The 21056-nt window shown below is 47.3% G+C and overlaps 1 protein-coding gene and 1 long non-coding RNA gene across 20 annotated transcripts in view; one reads left to right on the top strand and one right to left on the bottom strand.

Moving 5' to 3' along the window:
* The window catches only part of LOC144314342 (uncharacterized), a 154973-nt gene extending 149904 nt beyond the window's left edge, over positions 1-5069 (bottom strand). For 5 of the 18 annotated variants that reach the window (XR_013380171.1, XR_013380173.1, XR_013380160.1 and 2 more), the window contains exons 1-2: positions 2918-3045; positions 1559-1661 (exon numbers count right to left, since the gene is read on the bottom strand). This is a non-coding gene — a long non-coding RNA (uncharacterized LOC144314342). Of the gene's footprint in view, positions 1-1558; positions 1662-2917; positions 3115-4557 lie in introns of those variants that run through there. The other 13 variants (XR_013380156.1, XR_013380158.1, XR_013380166.1 and 10 more) reach the window with 8 other exon arrangements.
* GNAO1 (G protein subunit alpha o1) overlaps positions 3392-21056 on the top strand; it is a 172986-nt gene continuing 155321 nt past the window's right edge. Inside the window, exons 1-2 of one of the 2 annotated variants that reach the window (XM_077898375.1) lie at positions 3392-4384; positions 4586-4628. In XM_077898375.1, the coding sequence (XP_077754501.1) occupies positions 4267-4384; positions 4586-4628 (161 nt within the window). In that variant the 5' untranslated portion in view covers positions 3392-4266. The remainder of the gene's footprint in view (positions 4385-4585; positions 4629-21056) is intronic. The other variant, XM_077898374.1, reaches the window with a different exon arrangement.

The raw sequence follows: 21056 nt of genomic DNA, 5'->3' as shown, positions 1-21056 counted from the left end.
AAGTAGCACCCCAGCTAATTCTGATGTGAATGGTTTTGAAAAAAAAATTCCCAGGATTTCAAGAATCCAAGCTTATGCCTACCTAAACTTTCCTTTGAATCCAAACCAATATATTAAACACAGTATATTGTCAATGCATGCATATTTAATTAATCACAAATGGGAAAAAGTAGGGAAATTCAGCTCATCTAATCAGAGCCCACATTCTATAATTCAGAACTGGGGAATCTTGTGTTTATCATAAATTACTGTCTTCTAGGATTAGGAGCCACATGTAGTAAAAAAGGCAACTTAACATAGGCTTTTGCTGTTGTCCCTTGTAGAGAGTATATGCAACATTCTAATTCCCTACTTTTCAAACTTAAAATATGATGAAGAGTGTGTGTATATGGCAAGGGAGATAGTTGACTGAGGGTACAGTAAATGCGCATGATTCTCCAACCAAAACAATAACCAGAGAAACACAATTCTGAGGATCATACAAAATAAAAGCAAATGGAATCTGTCCTTGATCACTCTCGATGTTAGAATTGTAATTTCTCCATTCCCACAGGAATTAATTGTGGACAAATTAAACACTTGTGGTATTATCTACTTACTAACAACTCAGAGAACAGGGATGTTCCCATCCTCATTTCCTTTGAGGAGTGCAGATATATGTGGGTTCTGGGGCTATGAGCATTCTCAGAGTCTAGAAAGTATGCTTTATATATTTACACGACGTTTTTCGCCTGAATAGTCTGCAAACCTATAAAAGGAGCTCTGTTTATTACTTAATGATGGCCTAACCTTGAACAAGTTATTTGCCCCGTCAGAGGCTCAGTTTCCTCAACTGTAAAATGGATACCCAGGCTGATCTGGATTCATAGTTCCGGCTCTTTCTGTTCTGCAGTGACACTCCCCATATCACAGTGCCTAACTGAGGTTTACATGGGAGGATCCTAAGAGGTAAATTTTACAAAAGCACCCAGTGAGCTGTAAAGCATTATACAGATGAAGTGGGTTATAATTAGTTTTATGAAGCCCAGTTATAAAGGTGCAAAATGACCCAGAAAAAGAAGACAGGGAGACAGACCTGAAATACAACATCTATAGTGCCTATCTACTATAGTGCCTATCTAAATGGTAGATAGGTGCTTAATAAGTACTAAGTGAAGGGACGCCTGGTGGCTCAGTGGTTGAGCATCTGCCTTTGGCTCAGTTCATGATCCCGGGGTCCTGGATTTGAGTTCCGCATCAGGCTCCCTATGGGAGCCTGCTTCTCCCTCTGCCTGTGTCTCTGACTCTCTCACTGGGTCTCTCATGAATAAATAAATAAAATCTTAAAAAAAAAAAAAAAGTGCTGAGTGAAGAACACACACAAAAAAACAGGTCTGTGCCTTCACCATACTAGGTATGATACTGAGAAGGAATAAATATAACAAAAAGCAAGGATAGTTTGATTTAACCATACAAGCCACAATTCCAACAGCCTAAAATCTTAAAAATGACTTGACATGAAAGAGGATCCAAATGTAAGATTGACCCATCATCTTCAAAGAAGTGGTTATATTCTTACCTCTTTGGTCTTTCAGATGCAGCCTTGTGGGGAAAACTGAATCTGGGTGAAGTTGCTGAATTTCTCCCTGTATCAGATAGATCTGCATGATCATCCTAGCAGGCTGTAGAGGAAACAATAGATTGTATAGAATATTGAGTGCCAAAGCTGTGTTTTGGATCTGGAAGGGTAATTTTTGGTGACATACTGATTTTAAGCAAACCAGATTTATGCCGTAAGTTTCCCTCCCCAGAGACACATCAAAAGGAGGCTAGGGGGTCAGAGCAGGGAGATAGTGAAGACGTTATTTATTTTATAAAACAGATTCTTTACCAGTCCTTTGTCCGTTTCCTAGAATACATAAAATGTGATTCAAATTTAAACATTCAAATTGCATTACATACAACCTTTGACATAGCTATTTATAGAAAGAGACAACACATTAAAAAATTCAAGGGAAAGAATTTTTTTTTTTTTCCTGGGTGGGCCTTAACTTCGTTTCCCCCACCCCACATCCCCATTGCAAATATATTTTTATGCTGGGTGACGTTTCTAAAACAGGAGTGCTCTTTTCTATTGTTGAAATGAAACAAACAAGTTTGCTTTTAGAGCCACAGAAGTGCCCAACTGTTAGAAAAAAAAAAAAACGTTTTCCACTGGCCTCTTGCCTGCCCTATCCGCAAGCAACCTTTCCCATTGGCCCCTTTCTCTAGGAGGGCCCCTGGGGCTGTCTGTACTCACTGTAAAACCATTTTGTGCAGTGAGAACTAGTTTCTTCAAAATCCCAGGGACCACCCAGAACATGCCTGGTTTTTGGCAAATGTGTACGTGTTTCCTCGGTCTTTGATTAGCTGTATGTGAAGTAATCGACCCGGGTTTCTGGGTCTTTATTTGAAAAAGAGATGGGGAGAAAGTGTTTTTAAAAATTGATGAAAGGAAGAAAAGAAATCTGTTTTCTCACCAAAAATCTACTTAAAATTCATTTTACGTATTTGTGTTTGGGGGAAGGGGCAGGACGAGGGAATTCAAGACTTCAAACGAGCTAAATCGTTGCAGAATGAGTAAAAGCCGTTTTAAACTCTGGGTTGCGAGTAAGCCTGTGCCTCCCGACGCCGCGCTCCCGGGGTGGGCCCCGCGGCCCGCGCCCACAGCCGCGGCCGGGATCCCGGAGCAGGCGCCGCGATGGCCCCGGGGGGCACGGGCTCCCGGACTCCGGGCCCGGCTCTGGCTCCTCCTGTCGTCCCTCTCTCACGGCTTCCTCTCCCACATCCTAGGTGCTCAGTTAATGCCTGTGGGTTGGGTGGGTTGGGTGGGTTGGGTCGCAGCAAGCGGGCACTCAGCAGCTGCCCCCACGCCGCCGGCGACGTTCGCTGAGGTCACCTGGGTCCCGGCTGCCGCGGCCCCGGCGCCTGGAAAGTGACCAAGAAGCAGAGCGGCCGGAGCCAAGATGGAGCGGAGGCGGGAGAACCGAGGAGGCAGCGCGGGGCGCGAGCTGGGGGGCCCACCTGCCGGCGGCGCTCCATTGACCAGGAGGTCCGCGCAGCCCGCGCGCACGCGGGGCGGGGGCGGGGGCGGGGGCGGGGAGGGAGGGAGGCCCCGGCGCGCGCCCGGCCCCAGGCTCCGCCCCGCCAGGCTCCGCACGCGCCCACTTCGCGGAGCCGCGGGCCGGGGGCCGCCGGGAGAGGGGAGGTCGCGCCGCGCGCGCACGCGCGCCGCCGCCGACTGACGCGGGCCCCGGCGCGCGCCTCCCCCGCCCCCCGCCCCGTCCCGGGGGCCCGGCGCGCGGCCCTGCTGACGTCAGCGGGCGGCTTGCGGTGCGGGGTGCGCAGAGCCGCTGGCGCACTCGCGCGCTGCGCTCGCCCCCTCCCCCGCCCGGGCTGTGGCGCGCGCGCTCGCTGGCTCTCCCTTCATTTTTTTCCTCCCCTCCCTCCAGCCTCCCCGCGTCTCTCTCTCTCTCCCCCCTCGAGCTGCCAGCTGCCCGCGGCTCCCTCGCGCTCCTCTCCCTCTCCCGTAGGCTCCACCGAGCGATGCGAGCTTTGGGAGACAGCGACGCCGCCTCCCGCTAGAGACCTGCCCCCCGGCCCGGCCCGGCCCCCTGCCCAGCCCTGCCCTGCGCGCGGGGGTCGGCGAAGGCGCCGCGGACGCACCGACGGCTGAGGACCCGCGATGCACATGCACTAGCAGCACCCCCTCACTCGCTCCCTCCACACCCCGCGCCGCCGCCGCCGCCGCCGCCGCCTCCTCCTCCGGCAGCAGCGGCAGGAGGACCCACCCTGCCCCCCACCCCACCCTCCGCCGGCTCCGGCTCCGGCTCCGGCTGCGGCTCCTGCCTCAACTATTATTTTATTTATTTTGGGTCGTGCACAAGCCTCAGTGCCTGCAGCCCGCGCCTCCTCGGACCGCGGGCGCCTCCTCCCTCGGCCCCGGAGCCCCAGACCCCGGCCACCTTCGCCTCGACACCCCTAGAGCCCGCCAGCTGCCGCCAGTCTCCGCTGCTGGGATCTTGTCCGCGGCTGTCTTTTTGGGGGGTTCTGGTTTCCCGACATTTTTGTTTTCAGCCAAGGGAAGGATATCGTGGTTTTTTTTTTTGTTGTTGTTGTTTTGTTTTTGTTTTTGTTTTTTTTTTCCCCCCTGAGCCCAGGCTCTGCTCTCTGGGGGGGTGGGGGGCGCGCCGAGCCGGGGAGCCGTGCCAGCCGAGTCGTGCGGGCTGTGGCAGGGAAGGGGCCACCATGGGATGTACTCTGAGCGCAGAGGAGAGAGCCGCCCTCGAGCGGAGCAAGGCGATTGAGAAAAACCTCAAAGAGGATGGCATCAGCGCCGCCAAAGACGTGAAATTACTCCTGCTGGGTAAGGACCGGGGCTGCCACCCCCATCTCGCGACCCCGAACACTCCGCACCCGCCTCCGCCCGCTCTCCCACCCTGCTCGTGCCTGGGGAGACCTGGTCCCCCGGTTCGGTCCACCCTCTCGCATGCCTTACCCACCCTCCCCCCCCCTCCGTTCCCCTAAGCTGACACTCACCAGTTTTTCCCCCGGTCTGTCCCAACAGGGGCTGGAGAATCAGGAAAAAGCACCATTGTGAAGCAGATGAAGTAAGTCCCTGTGGCATTGGGATTTGTACTTTTATTAATAATTTTTTGTCATTTGTATTATCTTGCTCATTCCACATTGCTCTCCAGGCCTGGTTTCTGATTCATGCGCGCGCACACACACACACACACACACACCTGGATTTGATTCCCCTCCCCCACGCCCTACGTTGGTTCTGGGTCCTCCACCCCAACTCCCGGGTGGGTGGTTTTTCTTTTTTTTTTTTTTTTTTTTTTTGCGGGGGGGGGGGAGGGAAGTGGAGCGCCTGTAGTTTGTATGAATGACAGTGTCCGCCATATTGATCAGAACATCACACTATTGGCATGATTCTAATCATTACTCTTGCTCCTTGGGTGTATCACTACCTCCATTATTGTCTGTTTCATTCTGTATTTCTCTCTCCTCCCTCCCTCCACCACCACCACCACCACCACCACCACCACCACCACCACCCCCACCACCCCCCATTCCACATCCATAATCCCACTTGCCCCTGCTCTTCTCCTGGGGCAGTGATTTTGAACTTGGCTAAAACATGGAAGGGACCCAGCCCTAGACTGGGGTGGAGGATCAAGTGTCTGCTGTTCATGGATTTGGTGCTGAATTGGGAGGTTGTGGTTTCTACCCCCCCCCCCACCCCTCCCCTTCAGAGAAGCACTAGGGTTAGGGGAAGGGGTATGTGGTAGGGGAGAGGTGGGCTTCCAAGCAGATATTATGACTGGCACAGCAGTATCCAAGGCAGAGGTGGACGGGGATGCTGGTTGAGGCTGAATGCCCAGCCCTTGTTTCCCCCCTCGTCGCCCCCCCCCCCCCAAGCCTTTGCTCTCCTGACACTCCCTGGCCTTTATCAATGTATTTATTTACACTCTGCATAGGCCATCTTCCTTATAAATCTACCCTCAATGCGGATTTCAGGCCCCACTTGCCAGCCGCCCCCTTCTGCCTTACATATCAGTTTCGCCTCCTAATTAACTGGGGGTGGATTTGAGTGATGGTTGAAAATTAAAACAAAATGGGATATTCCTTCCCTTCCACACTTTGTCGGTTAGGAGCCTCGCCCCTCCTTCCCACTCTTGAAGCTTGCTTCTTGCCCCATCCACTCCGCAATTCCTGGCGAGCCCACCAGGCAGCTTTGCTTGGGAGGGGGTGGCCTGTGGGGAAGGGGTGTGCGCCCTCGGGGCCTCCTGGCCCTGCTGCTTCCGTTGGCCTGTCAGTTTGGGACGTTAAGACCGTTTAGCGAGGATTCCACGTCGCTTTGCTGTGACACCTTCGTGCACACACAGCTCCTAATTAGGGGTTGCTGTGCAGTAAACAAAAATGATTATTTTTCAACTTGACAGAATAGCTGAAGTAATTGCATCCCGTAGGAAAACAATGGAAAATAAAAACCCCTTTCGCGGAAAGGTGGGTGGGAGACAAAACATGCTTGCGGTTTCAGAACCAAGATGCAAAAAAATCTTGCATGTGTAACAGGCATGACAAGCGGGTTCTAGGCGGCGCCATGATGGTAGGGAATAGCGACTCGGAGACAATTTCCCCACGTCTGCTTGACATATTCTTATTTTCCTTCGAGAGCTCCCTGGGGCTTGCTTTGCAGAGGCCCCCTCGGCTCGCCGCACCCCTCTGAGCCACGGGTAATTTGGCCTGGGGCTCCTCTAGAGCTTGTGCAGCCCAAATGGATGGGGAGGCGGGGCCTGGGGAATTGCTCTTTGCAACAAGGTGCATGTTGCATCTGCCTGGAGCCCTTGCGGGTCGGCAAATGCAGGCAGCGCCACCCCTCTCTCCCAGAAGGGGATGTTTCAAAACTTCAGGAGTCTGTAATCTGCAGTGGCGGCCTCGGAGCCGGCTAGAAGCCCCAGCCACCGGGCTGAGTGAGGTTTCAGGCGTTGCAAGTGGTGGACAGCGCCCAGCTGAGGCCGGAAAAGTCGCTGATGCTCAGCTCGGAGGCGCTCGGCTCGGTGCGGACTGGGCGCGGGGCTCGGAGGGACTCGGCAGTGTTCGGAACGGAGTCGGGGCCCCGGCGGAGAGAACCGAGCCTCTTCGGAGGGGGCCGAAGGCATTCGGGAAGGCTCAGGGAAGTCGCGGGTGGGGGGCGGGGGTGGGGGAGTCTGCAAATTAACTTTGCATCCACCAAGGCAGCTCCCTCCCTGCTTCTCCCGAACATGCCCTATAAATTAGGTTGATTTAATAAGAAGTTTAAAAATATATACTGAGTCCCCCAAAGGGTATCTCGCCTTTTTTATTCAAAGAGAGCTGAGCTCTCCGAGGAAATAGGTGTGCCATTTTAGAATGAAAGAAAATTCCTAATTATATAGTGGGACAGGAAATCTTAAATGAAGGCTGTAAGTAGGCTTTTCCCAGGAAAGTCTTATGTGGCTCATATTTAGTTACACTGAGGAGGGGGAAAAGGGCAGGCCTTTGATGTGTGAGATATCAGAGCATATCTTCTCTTTTCCCTGTTCCCCCCCCCCCATGTTTCTTACACCCACAGGATATATTTTTGAAGAAAAATGTTGGGCAAAACTGAGATTTTTGTAGGTAAAATTATTAAAATATATTTTTAAATATACTAACTCTTTAGAAAATAGGTTAGGTTTGTTCAAAAGGTCAGTGAGAAAGACTTCTGGCCATGTAGATTTTGCCACAAGGGACCCTGGCATCCTGTCCTCCTGAAGCATTCATGAATGGCAGCCTTTCCTTTGAGCCCTCCAGCTTGGCTTGAAATAAATCAGATCAGGGCCTTGTGCCAAGCTGGATGCAGGACTTGTTTTATTAACCACAAAATGTGGGATTGGTGTCACTGTATCCTAGTGACAAATTCTTTTGAGTCCTCCCTTGCAGAGATGATTTTCCCCAATCGCCACTTGACCGAGAGTCACTTGAGTCAGGAGATCTGTACTGTGGGTGGGGCAGGGTCCAAAATGTGGGCGGCACTTACAGAAGGCAGTTTTGAACTTGACTATGCAGTGTGATTGGTGACCAACCTATCAGGCCATATGTATGAATTAATTTGGATGCTGCTTTATTTCACTTAGGTAGATGGAATTAGAGAGTTCTCCATGGGTGGTTGCCCTGTGAGAACTTGATGATTTCCTAATGGGGTCCCGGATTTAATAGCTCCTGTTATATTAAGAGAAAGAATATTGATATTCAGACATCTCCAGACCCTTTTAAATCAGCGTTTCCAGAAGAGCAAAGAGCCATTCCGTTGAGTTCATATTCTCATCTGTGTTGTGGCATGATGATTGGCTTCCATATATGCCCCAGTAAGTGAAGTTATATGACAAGGGGCTGATCGTATATGCTGCTTAGAACAAAGTGTTAACACCCACATCAGGCTAGAAATGCAGGAAAACTGACCTTTGAAATTCTTCTGCTTGATACATGTTATAGTGGGAAACCTCTGTCCATTTAACAGATGCCACATATTAGACCATCATTTTTAAAAGCCTGATTCTTAATACTTTATTAAAAGTTTCATTTGAACATAGCTTGCTGGGGTGTTTTTTTCTTAGCATATGTGATCATGAGCTCGCTTTTGGGAGCTCTGTGTCAGACAATCCAAAATATTTCAGCACTGAGACATAAACAACAATAATTGAAACAGCACAAATAAAATTTTACACACACCATGAGTAATCAGTGACCTTTTTTAATATGTGGTATTTAAATAATTCTGCTCGTTAGGAGGCTGTGACCTTACCTGTGATATGGCCTCATCATTTTTGCAATCTGTGGGAGTCTTTTATTCAGACTAACCAAAATTTTTAAAGGAGGTGTTAATTTTATTTAACTACCAAAACCCTTACAAAGAGCCCTCTTGAAGAATTATATTTTATGAAGTATGGAAGCAACAGATTATCGACTTAAGTGACTTCCCATTTTGAGCAGTGACAAACTGTTTGGGCTAGCCTGATGAAAATGTGAAATGAACTTGTGGAGTTGCTGTAAGCACCACAGTTTGCCCTCATTTGAGGTGTTGACTTTTCTGTGATGTCACATCTAGGCTATCTGTTTCTGGAGCAGTAAATGGATTTTTAGGAAGATAGAGTTAGAAGGTGGCAATGAGGCGTGGCCTGCAGGCTGCTGGCCTTATATGTAAAAGGACACGGTAAAATGGAGCACTCCCAGGGTGCCTGTTTGGTGCCAAATTCTAGGATTTGCCTGGTGAAGATGTCATTTCTCCTACAAATATCCCAGCCCTTACAGTGGGTTATGATTCTTGAGGACAGACCCCATCCTATGGGGGAAGGGTGTCTTAAGAAGTCACCTGCTGCCAAAAGCTGGTGGTTTCCTCCGCCCCCAGCTGACCCAGCCTTTGTACGTAGGGTGTCTCCTGTTTGGCTTAGGTTCATGGCGAGCTTGTGTTCATTCAGCACGCTGTGCTGTTCAGTGCCTACTAAGTGGTGGTCATGAGCGGAAGGGAATGGCCACCCGCAGCCATTGTCCTGTAAAAGTGCAGCCGTCTAAAGGGGCGTTTCCCTGCACATCCCCAAAGGGTCCCACATGGAGGCAGCACTCTGGAGAGCTACTCTTTCAGATTTGTGGACTTGTTATTTCTGCAATCATCTCTTTGCCTGCTTTACCCTTCCCCCATCCTCCTGTCTCCATGTTTATTCAAATGGATGCACCCTGCTCTCTGGAGACTGTGTGAGCGCAAACAGAATGTCAGATCAAGTAGCAGATGAGTTCTCCTTTGCTGATGGATGGTGCTTTCTCCCTGCTTACTGTTCACTGAGCTGTAAATACCAACAGACCTTCCTGCCAGAAGAGTAGCAAACAGTCCACCTGATCTCCTCAGGAATCAGCCCATGGAACCCTTGAACCTCACTTACCTGTTGGATCCTGTCTGCTGGTTGAAAGGGTCGTTCCTGAGCTGATTAAATGGATGAGGCTTCATTCAGGATCAACATGGCTCTAAAGGAATAAGGAATTTCTGTTCTCTCTGTGTGGGACTAGATTAGATTCACAGTACTCAGAGGCAGAGTACTGTCTGGTCTCTTTAACACTTGGAACTCCCCAGATTATAGTGTGCTCCTCAGTGTGCCACATCTGCTCAAGATAGGGCAGGTCACTCATGCTCTCCAGCTGCTCACAGTACCTATTTCTGTTAACATTGGAGATTTAATGTGAGCAGAATATTAAATGTTTTTCTGACATGTGGTCAGTCCATCTGGATGCAGGGACTGGGTTCCCCATCTCCCAGGGTGTCTTCAGACTCTCATTTCTTATGAAGCTAGAGAGACCTTTATCATAAGAGCCACATTGTGATCTGAAAGACAAAAGACAAGCTGGGAAGGGGATGATTTCAAAGTGAGAAAACATATTGGAAAGGGTTACCCCCAAACTTGACACTGGCAAAGAACAACTTTTGATGTCGACAAAAGAAAATGTGTGTATGTGTACCCATACTACATGAATTTAAGAACAGCAGGTACTATGAGTACTTTTACCTTATGGATTGCATCACCATAAATAGCTTAATGGTGCTCAAATGATCCCCATTCTAGGCATTTGTTTAAATTTGCATCACATTCTTATTTTATCCTGTGCTTCTTGCTCAAACACAATACTGGTTAGAAAAGAAACCGTCCAGCAAATCCATCATTAGCATAGAGGGAAAGGAGAGGAAGGAGCAGCAGCCTGTTACCGGTTCAAGAAAATAGCTAGTTTCTTTTTTAGAGAAGCCATTTGGCATCTCTAAAATTGAGAGGTGATTAAGAGCATGCACTCTGTAACCAGGTTACCTGGCTTCAAATCTTAGCTCTGCCACTAACTAGGTGTGTGACCTTAAACAAGTTACTTAACTTTTTGTACCTCAGTATCTTTGCCTGTGAAATGGGGCTGATAATAAAAATACCTAATAGGGTTGTTGCAAACAGTAAATAATGTAGTATATGAAATGCCCTTATAACAGTGTTCTAGAAATCATTATACAAATGTCAGCTGTAGTTTTTATTCCTTTGACTGATTAGTGGGTGTTCCCTTCCCATATGGAGTTCTCTTCTGAAGTATGTGGGCCTTATCTTCCTTGGGAGCCAGAACTGGAGTGCTGTGGTTCATGCTCGTGGCTTCTTCCCCTTGCCTGCTCTGCAGCACCAGTTATATAACTCACTGTGTTGTCATAACTGATGTGACATTTTTGATGGTGCAGCTGCTTCAGTCCATGAGGCTGGAGTGATGTTACAAACTGTGGGAAAGAGCACTGGACCAGGAGTCAAGACAAGTGGTTCTCCCCCTGCCTTTTTGGGGGTTCTGTTTCCCCCAACTCCTTCCCTGTTCCAAGTGGTCCATAGAATTGGGGACTGCCTTCATTTTCAGGGTCTTTGAGGTCTTTGATGCAAGAGGTTCTAAACATAAAAGCATCAATTATGGTTCCATCCTGCGGGGGTAGGGGGTACCTATGAAAGCTCTTTGAAGGCCAAGATAATTGCAGAATAGCAACCTCAACCACAAAGCTTTGTCGGCCAAGAAAAGTCATAGTCCTGAAAGGCATTTTGAGGAAACCACCTCTAACCAAACTTTTCATGCAGATGTGGTTCTCAAACCAAAGAGGAGGATCTGAAAGTATCCTGTTAGTAAAAAACAGGATGTTTCTGGGAGGAGAGCCCCAGTGACATGCTAGAGGGAGAAGTGGTTTGTCTGTGGCTTCCAGGATTCTTAGAATCTCCTTAGAAATGGAGACAGCCTGGCTCGACCAGGGATGCCTGCAGGTGAAGGAACTTGCCTGAGTTCAGGTGCCTCAGATCCCAGCGGTTGGGAGATTTGCAGACCAGTAAAAGGGGAGGATGGGGAGAACTGTGCTTTAATTTTGACTCATTCTCTAATTTGACTTTGAGCAGGTCAGTTAGCCCCTGTGAGCCTCAGTTTGTTCATCTCTTAATTAGAATATGGGCTTTCACCACAGAATTTCTCAGGCCTCTTTCAGGTTTCTAGATCTAAGATCCAGTAAATGCAAAGAGAAACCTAGAAGCCTGAAATGCAAGGGGGAATAGTGGGAGTATTTACCGCCCACAGCTTTTATCTGCTGAGCCATCTTTAGTTCTAATTTTCTTTACAGAGAAGAGGAAAAACATTGTGCTTTTCATAGCACAAAAAAAATTAAAGTAAAATAAAATCCTCCAAGGCTAATAGTCAATGCCCTGAACTTGTCCCCTTACTCACTTAATTTCTCAACCAAGAAGGAGGAAAGAGAAAAGGGGAAGAGTATGTAAGAATAGTACTCCATAGCCAAGAATCTACCTGGATTTTCTATATCATAGCCAACTGATAGGTTTTCTGTGGAAGATTGTTACTTTGTAGGGACAGCTTCTCCATGCCATAAAATCAGCCCTGGGTCACCTGCCTTCAGGGTCTCAGAGCACTAATAATTGTTACATATTGTCAATCAATTATGTGTGTGATGGATCTGTCTCCTTTGCTAGTTTTGGTGCCCCTTCCTTACCAGGGCTCCCTAAAGCAGGGACAGTGACTTGATTTTGCTCATAATACAGCACTGAGCCCAATGTCTGGCACATAGGAAGTGCTTCATAAATGCTTGATAAGAAAAGAGAAAGAAATAAGGTTCACAAGGAATCAAACTCATTTGTACATAAGCCCGAGTAATAATATTTGAAACCTTTGAGGATCGTAGCATTCAGCATTTTCAATCCGATCCATAATCCTCATTTGTTTTTTTCATATCAACCTATGAGGAAATTATAGCCATCAACTCCATCTTTCAGATGAGGAAGCGAGGCTCAGAGAAGTTGGGTGACTTGCTCAAGGCCACACAGCTTCATAAGTAACAGCGATGTATTCAAACTGTGATTTGTTTAATTCCAAAGCCTACATCCTTTCTGTTCTAACCCTGCATGGTTCTTACTAGACCACCACCAATGTGGGCAAAGGAGAGCTGGTGGACTGGGACCCAGTGCCCATCAGCAGATGGAATCGGCATTAGTGTTGGTTGAATAGTGGCTGAAAGAATAGCAAGTGCTTGATTGGTGCTGGGTTCCTTTTGGAGGTGGAGGTGGTGGCCATCCTCACGTGTGACATTGATTCTGACACCAGAGTGTTTCCTAACCATCATCTGGACAGCTCCTGAAATCATTTCCCATTGCTGCCTCAGAAGTGTGGGCCATTTGTGGGTGGCAGCAGAAAGAAGTTGCCACCGAAGACTTTGGCTTTGGTAGAAGCAAGTGGTTCTGAGCAGACTTGGGAAAGACAGAACAATAATATACATGTCCATTCAACCATCTATCCATCAATCAATCCATCTTTCCATCCATAAGCATTTACTGAGCATCTACTGTATGCTGGATGTATACATGGTGTCATAGAAGTAGAGAGGAAAGTCTAGCTAGGTCCCTGCCCTTCCGGAATCTAGCCTAAAGGGAGCAACATGTAAAAGACACTTATACTTCGGGAGCAGGAAGCCCACAAGGAAAAAAATTAAAAAAAAAAAAAAAAAAAGGAAGCCCACAAGGCTATGGGAGAATGGAGGACGCCATCTCTAGGCAGGAAGTTCAGGGAGGAAGTGGCACATGGGCTGTCTTAAAAATGGGTGGTAGCTAGCCAGGTGGGAAAAAAGAATGCCAGGCAGAGAGGCCAACATGTAGAAAGTCTCTAAGATATGTCAGCACGTGGTGCAGGCCGGGAATGTCAAATAGGTTGGTTTGATTAGAGCTCAGTCTGTAAGGGGAATGAACACAGATGAAGGAGGAAGGAGGAGGTAGAGATAGATCATGAAGGTCTGGTCTACTATGCTAAGGACTTTAGATTTTATTCTGAATACAATGAGATGCCACCAGGAGGACTTTTTAAAAAATTTTTATTGAGGTGTGATTAATGACATTATATTGCTTCAGGTATTCAATGTAATGATTTGATATCTGTAAATTGCAAAATAATCACCACAATAAGCCCAGTCAACATCTATCACCACACACAGGTAATAGATTTTTTTCCTTGTGATGAGAATTTTCAGGAACCATAGGGTTCCAAGGAAATGGGTGGCAGGATCATCTTTTGCACTTGAAAAAGATCATATGTGTGGACTAGAGGGAGTAGTGTCTGGAGGTTAAGAGACCAGGTGGAAAGTTATTTTTGTGATCCAGGTAGGAAAAGATTAAGAACTTAAAGCAGTGGAATAGGAAAAGGGAACAGACTTAAGAGGCATTTGGGCAATGGAATAATTGAACTTATTTGATAGTCAATTGGAAGGACATTGTGGAGAAACTTCATTTTATTTATTTATTTTTAAAATTTATTTGTTTATTTGATAGAGAGCAAGCAAGCAAACATGAGTAGGGGAGAGGGGCAGAGGGAGAGGAAGCAGACTCCTTGCTAAGCAGGGAGCCTGATGTAGGGCTTGATCCTAGGACTCTTGAGATCATGACCTGAGCCAAAGGCAGATGCTTAACCAACTGAGCCAGGCAGGTGCCCCAAGGAACTTCATTTTAAAGGATATAGACAAGGGGGCGCCTGGCTGGCTCATCCAGAAGAGCATGTGATTCTTGATCTTGGAGTCATAAGAATGAGCCCACACTGGGTGTAGAGATTACTTAAAATAAAATCTGGGACGCCTGGGTGGAGCTTAGTGGTTGAGCATCTGCCTTCAACTCAGGGCATGATCCTGGGGTCCTGGGATCGAGTCCCACATTGGGCTCCCTGAGGGGAGCCTGCTTCTCTCTCTGCCGATGTCTCTGCCTCTCTATGTCTCTCATAAGTAAGTAAATGAAATCTTTAAAAAATTTAAAAAATAAAATCCTTAAAAATAAATAAAGGATATAGACAAGAATGAGTCCAGGGCTCCTGGTTTGGGCTACTGGTGAGGTGATAGTGCCATTCCTTGAGATGGAGCAATGTAGGAGGGAGAGGGAAGGCCTGCAGAGAAAAATAATGACATATTTTGTTCCTGATCCTGTGGATCGTCCAAATGGAGATCCCTGGCAGGAAGTCAGATATGTGGGGTAGGACATAGGGCAAAACCAGGGAGAAGGGTCAGTTTGAGATTCTGTGCTGCTGTGGGCAGTGGGAGCCATGAAAGTTGGTCACCTCACCAGGCTGAGTGAAAAGGCAGAGGATGCATCCCCCACCGCTCACATACACTCCAGCTCCAGGATATGACAGTCATTTAGGAAGAGGAGCCTGTGAGAGAAACCGAGAAGGGGTGAGCTGAGGGATGGAAAGGAAGCCAGGTGGAGCAGCAGCATGTAAGCCAAGGAAGGAAGGAATTTCTAGAAGGAAGAGGTTAATTGAGTCAGATACTGCAGTAGTCAAATAAGCTGAAGACTGATGGGTGTCCATGGATCTGGGAAATTATTGGTGAACTTGGCAAGAGCAATCCCAGTGGAGCGGCAGATGAAAAGCCAAACTGCAGTGGGAGTTAAGTAAGTGGGACTGAGCAAGTGGAGGCTGTGAATGGAGGCCCCTGGAAAAGAAACATGGGTTCTCGAAGGAAAGAGACAGAGGGAGAGAGGGAGGGAATAGAATTGAACAAGTGCTTTATTTTTATTGTTCATTTGACTAGCATGGTGGAACCTGGATCCACTGAGAAGCAGAAAGGAAAGGGCCCAGATGGAGAGAGATGTCAAAGGTAGAGGAAAACAGTGGCAGAAGGAGCAGAGCCCCAAGAGGACAGGCAGAGAGACAGGGTGCAAAGTATGGTTGGGCAACCTGGTATTGACACAAATGTCAGAGACTGTCAGAGGGCAGTGAGGACAAGAGAATACATAGAGAAACTTGGAGGGGGGATGGTGGGGACAAGATGTTGAGGGAGTTCCAGCCTTACCTTTTTTTCACTGAAGTGAGAAGAATTAAAAAGCAGCTGTGCTTTTTTTTTTTTTTTCCCCTGGAACACCAAAGACTGGTAACCTTTCTTCTATTCAAACCATTCATTTATTCATTTGCCCAATATTTATCTAGCACCTGTTATGTGTTAGGCACTGTTCTGGGTGCTTGGAGATTCAGTAGTGAACCAGTCATGTCCCAGGGGACTCAGGCAATAACTTCATAAACAAATAATCAGGCATAGTAATTGCAGACTGTGAAAAATTTTTTGGAGTCACACCTTTGGGTAAGACCTGACGCTGATCACCGAGGGATCCAATTCCCGCCCTCAGAGAGTTGAGTCAGTTGAAGGAGACAAATTGGTACCATGAAGGCCCAGAAGAGGCAACAATGGAGTCAATTTGGACAAGGGCTCAGGATTACATGTGCCTCAGACAGCTAGGTAGGGAAATGAGAGTTTAGTCGACACCCATTGCTTTGCCCTTTCCAGGCTGTTCCAGTAAGACCACCTATCACCTCCCCCCACTGCCCACCCCCACCACTTGAAGATAAGAAGTAAGTGTGTGACCCAGGCCTTGCCATTCAAAAAAAGTCCCCTTTTTCTGGCCACACAGTGACTGGGGGATAGGATGAGACTCAGTCCAGGCCAGTCAGAATCCTTCTTTGAAATTTGATGGACAGTACAAGAAAGAAGCTCTTCATCTGGGATCCCAACAGGGTCTTCACTGGGTTGGAATGGTGAAAGCCAGGAGCTGTCTGTAGCTGCGTTTCCATATCTCCATTACTCTGCAAGGAGGAAGCTTACTTTATCACGGGAGATACTGGGCCGTGAGGGAGGGAATGAGGAGAAGATAGGAGACAGAGGAAGCCAGAAAGACATCTGACAGTAATTATTATAATCTCTGAAGCTGGCTCTGTGGACCTGAAAGTTAATGTGAACTGATAAATCCCTTCTTTTACATAAACGAATTTCAGCTGGAATTCTTTCCTTGCCATCCAGGAAGAAGAAACAGTGTGAGCTAAGTGCAGAAGCAGTGCTCAAACATGCAGGCGCTGTGCCATCAGGGAGCAGTGGGCAGTCATGTGTGACCTGAGGGTTTGTGGGAATATGAGGAGAAGTGGTTCAAAAGGAAGAGTGGAGCTAGACTGCTCTGCTAAGGCACATATACTTTGAATATAGAGTAGGGTGCCAAGTGGCAGAGCTCAAAGAGGAAGACCAGAGAAGAGGTTTAAAAGCAGAGAGAGATTTTTGTAGGCTGAACTAGGAAATCGAAGGGAAAGGCAATGGGAAACTGGGTGGGGGAAGAGATTTTGGGAGGCAGAATGGATGAGACCTGGTGTCCAGCTGAGAATGGGGAGAAGAGAGTAGATCAGACAAGTCCTCCGGGGTGTTGGAGTTTGGTGATGCCATCAAGTCAGGAGGCATAGGTAATAGAAAGAAGGGCAACTCAAACCACAAGCCTGAATTTTGGGTCCTTGCAGGATAACTTGTATTATGTTCACATGGCTCAGTGTTTGTCTTAGGAAGTTGTTCTGGCATTTAGAAGAGAGGTCAGGGAAGGCAGGAGGATTGGGCTCCGCTGCCCTGTGTCCTGAGGCCATTAGAGTGGATGCAGTTCCCTGGGGGTGGGTATGCAGATGCAGAGGAGAACCGGACGGAGGGGGGGGGGAGGGGGGGGGCACTGTTGTGGAGGCAAACAGGGAAACCTGCATTCGGTAGTCTCTTTTTTTTATATAAATTTATTTTTTTATTGGTGTTCAATTTGCCAACATATAGAATAACACCCAGTGCTCATCCCATCAAGTGCCCCCCTCAGTGCCCGTCACCCACTCACCCCCACCCCCCGCCCACCTCCCCTTCTACCACCCCTAGTTCGTTTCCAAGAGTTAGGAGTTTCTCATGTTCTGTCTCCCTCCCTGATATTTCCCACTCATTTTTCTCCTTTCCCCTTTATTCCCTTTCACTATTTTTTATATTTCCCAAATGAATGAGACCATATAATGTTTGTCCTTCTCCGATTGATTTATTTCACTCAGCATAATACCCTCCAGTTCATCCACGTCGAAGCAAATGGTGGGTATTTGTCGTTTCTAATGGCTGAGTAATATTCCATTGTATACATTTCAGTAGTCTCATAAGTATCTTCACTTGGGAAAAGGGACTGGGAGTCATAGGAGCAGGGGGAGCCACCTGCTGAGAACCCCAGGGAGGGGCAGTGCTTTGGGAAGCTGTGTGTGGCAGCATAGTTCGGTTCCGTGGCACTGCCAAGCTAGCTAGATAAGGACTGAGAAAGGGCCATTGTGTTCCGTGATTGAGGCCATCAATGGCCTTTGAAAGAGCAGTTTCAGTGGAAGGAAGGGGGTGGAAGGCAAACTCAAGAACATCCTAGGGTCTATAAGTCTGAGTCCTACGCCAGCTCTGTTCATCTTTAGCTCTGTGGCCCCAGGCAAGTTCCTTAACTTCTCTAGGCCTCAGTAGCTTCTCATATAGACTTAGCTGGATCCAATGATCGATAAGCTCCCGCTCAAGTCTTTAGGTCATAATTTAAATTTTGCTGTCCAACAAAACAGATGTTCTCGTGGCAAAGGAATTCCGTGCTTTCTCCCTTGGCCGCCCCCAGCTGAGATAATAAATTATAACAAAATTAAGCTTTCAGAAGTCTAGTGCTAATTGAGAGAGAAAACTGGGACATCAGCTCAGGGAATTGTGGACACCAGTGTGTATGCGTCCACGTGCACACTCCACGGAGAGGTTGGAGCCCTGGAAGGGAGGAATTTGTCTCCAGATGCTATCCTGGAATACGAAACCAGGACCCTGTGCTCCTCTTCCTTGGGGGGGGGGGGGGGGGGGAGCGGGCAGGGAGGGAGTACTGAAGATGGTTCCAGAGTGCAGCTACAGAACGACCTCGGGGGTCCCCCTTTCACTGGATTCACACGAAGACAAAGAAGGCTTGTGAGCTTGAGTTGGCTGTATGGGGAAGCTCCAGCCAGGGTGGGCCAAGAGGAGCTGGAGGGACCCACGCCTCAGGAGAGGAACAAGCCCGAGGTCACCCAAAGGCGAGGGCAGGGGAGGTGCCGGCTCTCTCTCAGGCATCTGTGGCCCTGTCAGTGAGGGACTTTGGGGAAGGGATGGTAGAATGGCACCTGGTTCTGAGTTACTGCTAGTCTTCCTACCCTTTTGTTCCCCGTGTGCAAAAAGCCCTGTCCTTTTTTAAATCTTTTCCCGAAAGTTTCAATTACATGGATCTCACTATAAGGTCTCTGGCTCCTCTTTGCTCATTCTCCGAATACCAGTGGTAGACCAGTCATATGTTGGCACTAAGTTTCTGGGAACAGAGTTCTTAATGAAACTGACAGGCTCCCTGCCCTCATGGACCTTACAGTTTTGGAGAAGGGACACAGACAATAAACAAGTAAATGAACGAGGAAGGTCATTTCGTACAGTGATGTGTTCTAAAGGAGAAAGTAAGGCTTGAATAGAAGAGAGTGGTTGGCAGAAATGAGGGATAAGGAATCAGGTCAAGAAAAGATCTGAGGAAGGGGTGCCTGGGAGGCTCAGTCAGTTAAGCGTCCCACTCTTTTATTTTTAAGATTTTATTTATTTATTCACAAAAGACACAGAGAGAGAGAGAGGCAGAGACACAGGCAGAGGGAGGAGAAGCAGGCTGCATGTAGGGAGCCTGATGTGGGACTTGATCCCAAACTCTGGGATCACGCCCTGAACTGAAGGCAGATGCTCAACCACTGAGCCACCCAGACGTCTCATAAGCTTCCTACTCTTGATTTCAGCTCAGGTCATGAGATTGAGCCCCACATCAGGCTCCATACTGAGCATGGAAACTGCTTAAGATTCTCTCTCTTCTTTTCCTCCTCCCACCCTACCCTGCACATGCATGTATTCTCTCTCTCTGTCTCTGTCTCTCTCTCTGTCTCTCTCTCTGTCTCTCATTCTAGCTCTTAAAAAAAAAAGGCATCTGAGGAAGAGGGAACAGCAAATGCAAGCACCCTGAAGCAGAAATGAGCAGAAGGAAGGCTAGGGAGGCTGGGCACAAGATGGAATTAAAGAGATGGGGGTGGGGTGGGGTAGGGCAGGAGGGGGGGCACTGTTCAGGGCCTGGTGGCCATGCAGGGAGAGACATTTGGGTTTCACACTGAATGCTAAGAGTGATTGAAATATGGGACAACTTGACCAACCATAAGAGCACAAATCACATCACTGGTTTCTGGGGAAGGTGGGAAAGAGAAATGGACTACAAAGGGGCACAAGGGAGCTTTTGATGGTGATAGAAGTGTTCTGTCTCTTAATTGTATGGTGGTCACACAACCATATATATTTATCAAACCTCGTCAAACTGTATGCCTAAAAATGAATTTACCGTAATTAAATTATAATTCAATAAATCTGCCTTGTAAAATGTACATTATTTCATTAAAAAAGAAAACAGAATTTCAGTAAGCCTTAACAAAATCCCTTTGGCGGCCGTGTGGAAGACGGAGGGAGTGCACAAGCCTTGTACAGACTAAGCAGTGCCCTCACTCCTGGTCTTACAGTTGAGCCTGTATTAAGTGCTTCTCCTGGTGGCTTTCTTAGGTCAGTTTATTGATATGTGTTCCCAATTTTCCCGTTTACTTAGCTTTCCTTTACAATTGGTTTGAGAGCTCAATGTGGGTAGAAGCCATCTGCCTCTTTCATGTGGGCCCATGGTAGATGCTTGTTACATATTATTGTCCTCACATTTTAATGGTTCTTGAGAATTTACAAGCTGTTTCCATGTTCATTATCACTTTTGGGCCTAACAACAGTCCTGTCAGGCCACGTAGACAACACCTGTATCCCCATTTTCTAGACCAAGAAACTGAGGCAAAAAGAAGTCTATGTAGCAATATCAGAGAAACCTAAATCTTGGAGATCTTAGTTTTGCCATTTGTGGACTCTCAGTGTGATTTGAGGAAAATTAGGTAGTCTCTTAAAACCTCAATTTCTTAATCATGAGAAAGAGATGAAAAAGAAACACATTGTGAGGATTAAATGAAGTAACAAATAAAAGGACTTAGCACATAGTTGAAATTCACTAAATGTTTGCTGTTTGTATCATTTTTACTATCAGAGAAAAAAGATTTATTCAGGTTAATATCGTCAGTACATGATGGAACTAGATCCCAGTTTTTCTTGTTTCATTATGTCCCTCCTTCCATCACATCACTCAGTACATTCTAACTGGTTGGCAATTGATTGGTCCAGGGCTAATTAATACTTTTTATCAAGTCAGACCCTTCAGTGCAGTCATTGATTAATTCAACAAATATTTATTGAGCACCCACCATATGTGCAACACTGTGTAGGATATGATGGTGAGCCAAGACAGGCTTCATCTCTGCCCTTGAAAATGGAGATGTCCTTCCAATTAATAAGCACCATGGCCAGGTAAAAGCTGGATGATGCTGTAGGTTAGTTGGAGGAAGCTGAGTGAACACCTACATCAGTTTGGGGTGTGGGAAGACTTCCTGGAGGAGGCCACATTGAAAATGTCTTTTTTTTTTAATAACAAAAAAGTCTTTTAATTATGACATAAATTAATATATGCACAATGTTCAAAATGTTCATTTGTTTTAAAAAGCAAGCATTCATGTAACCGTCAAAGGGTAAAAAACTAAGA

Source organism: Canis aureus, chromosome 5, assembly GCF_053574225.1.
Source record: "Canis aureus isolate CA01 chromosome 5, VMU_Caureus_v.1.0, whole genome shotgun sequence".
NCBI lineage: Eukaryota > Metazoa > Chordata > Mammalia > Carnivora > Canidae > Canis > Canis aureus.
Note: the sequence above shows the minus strand (reverse complement) of the source record. Positions and strands in the feature narration are given on the sequence as shown.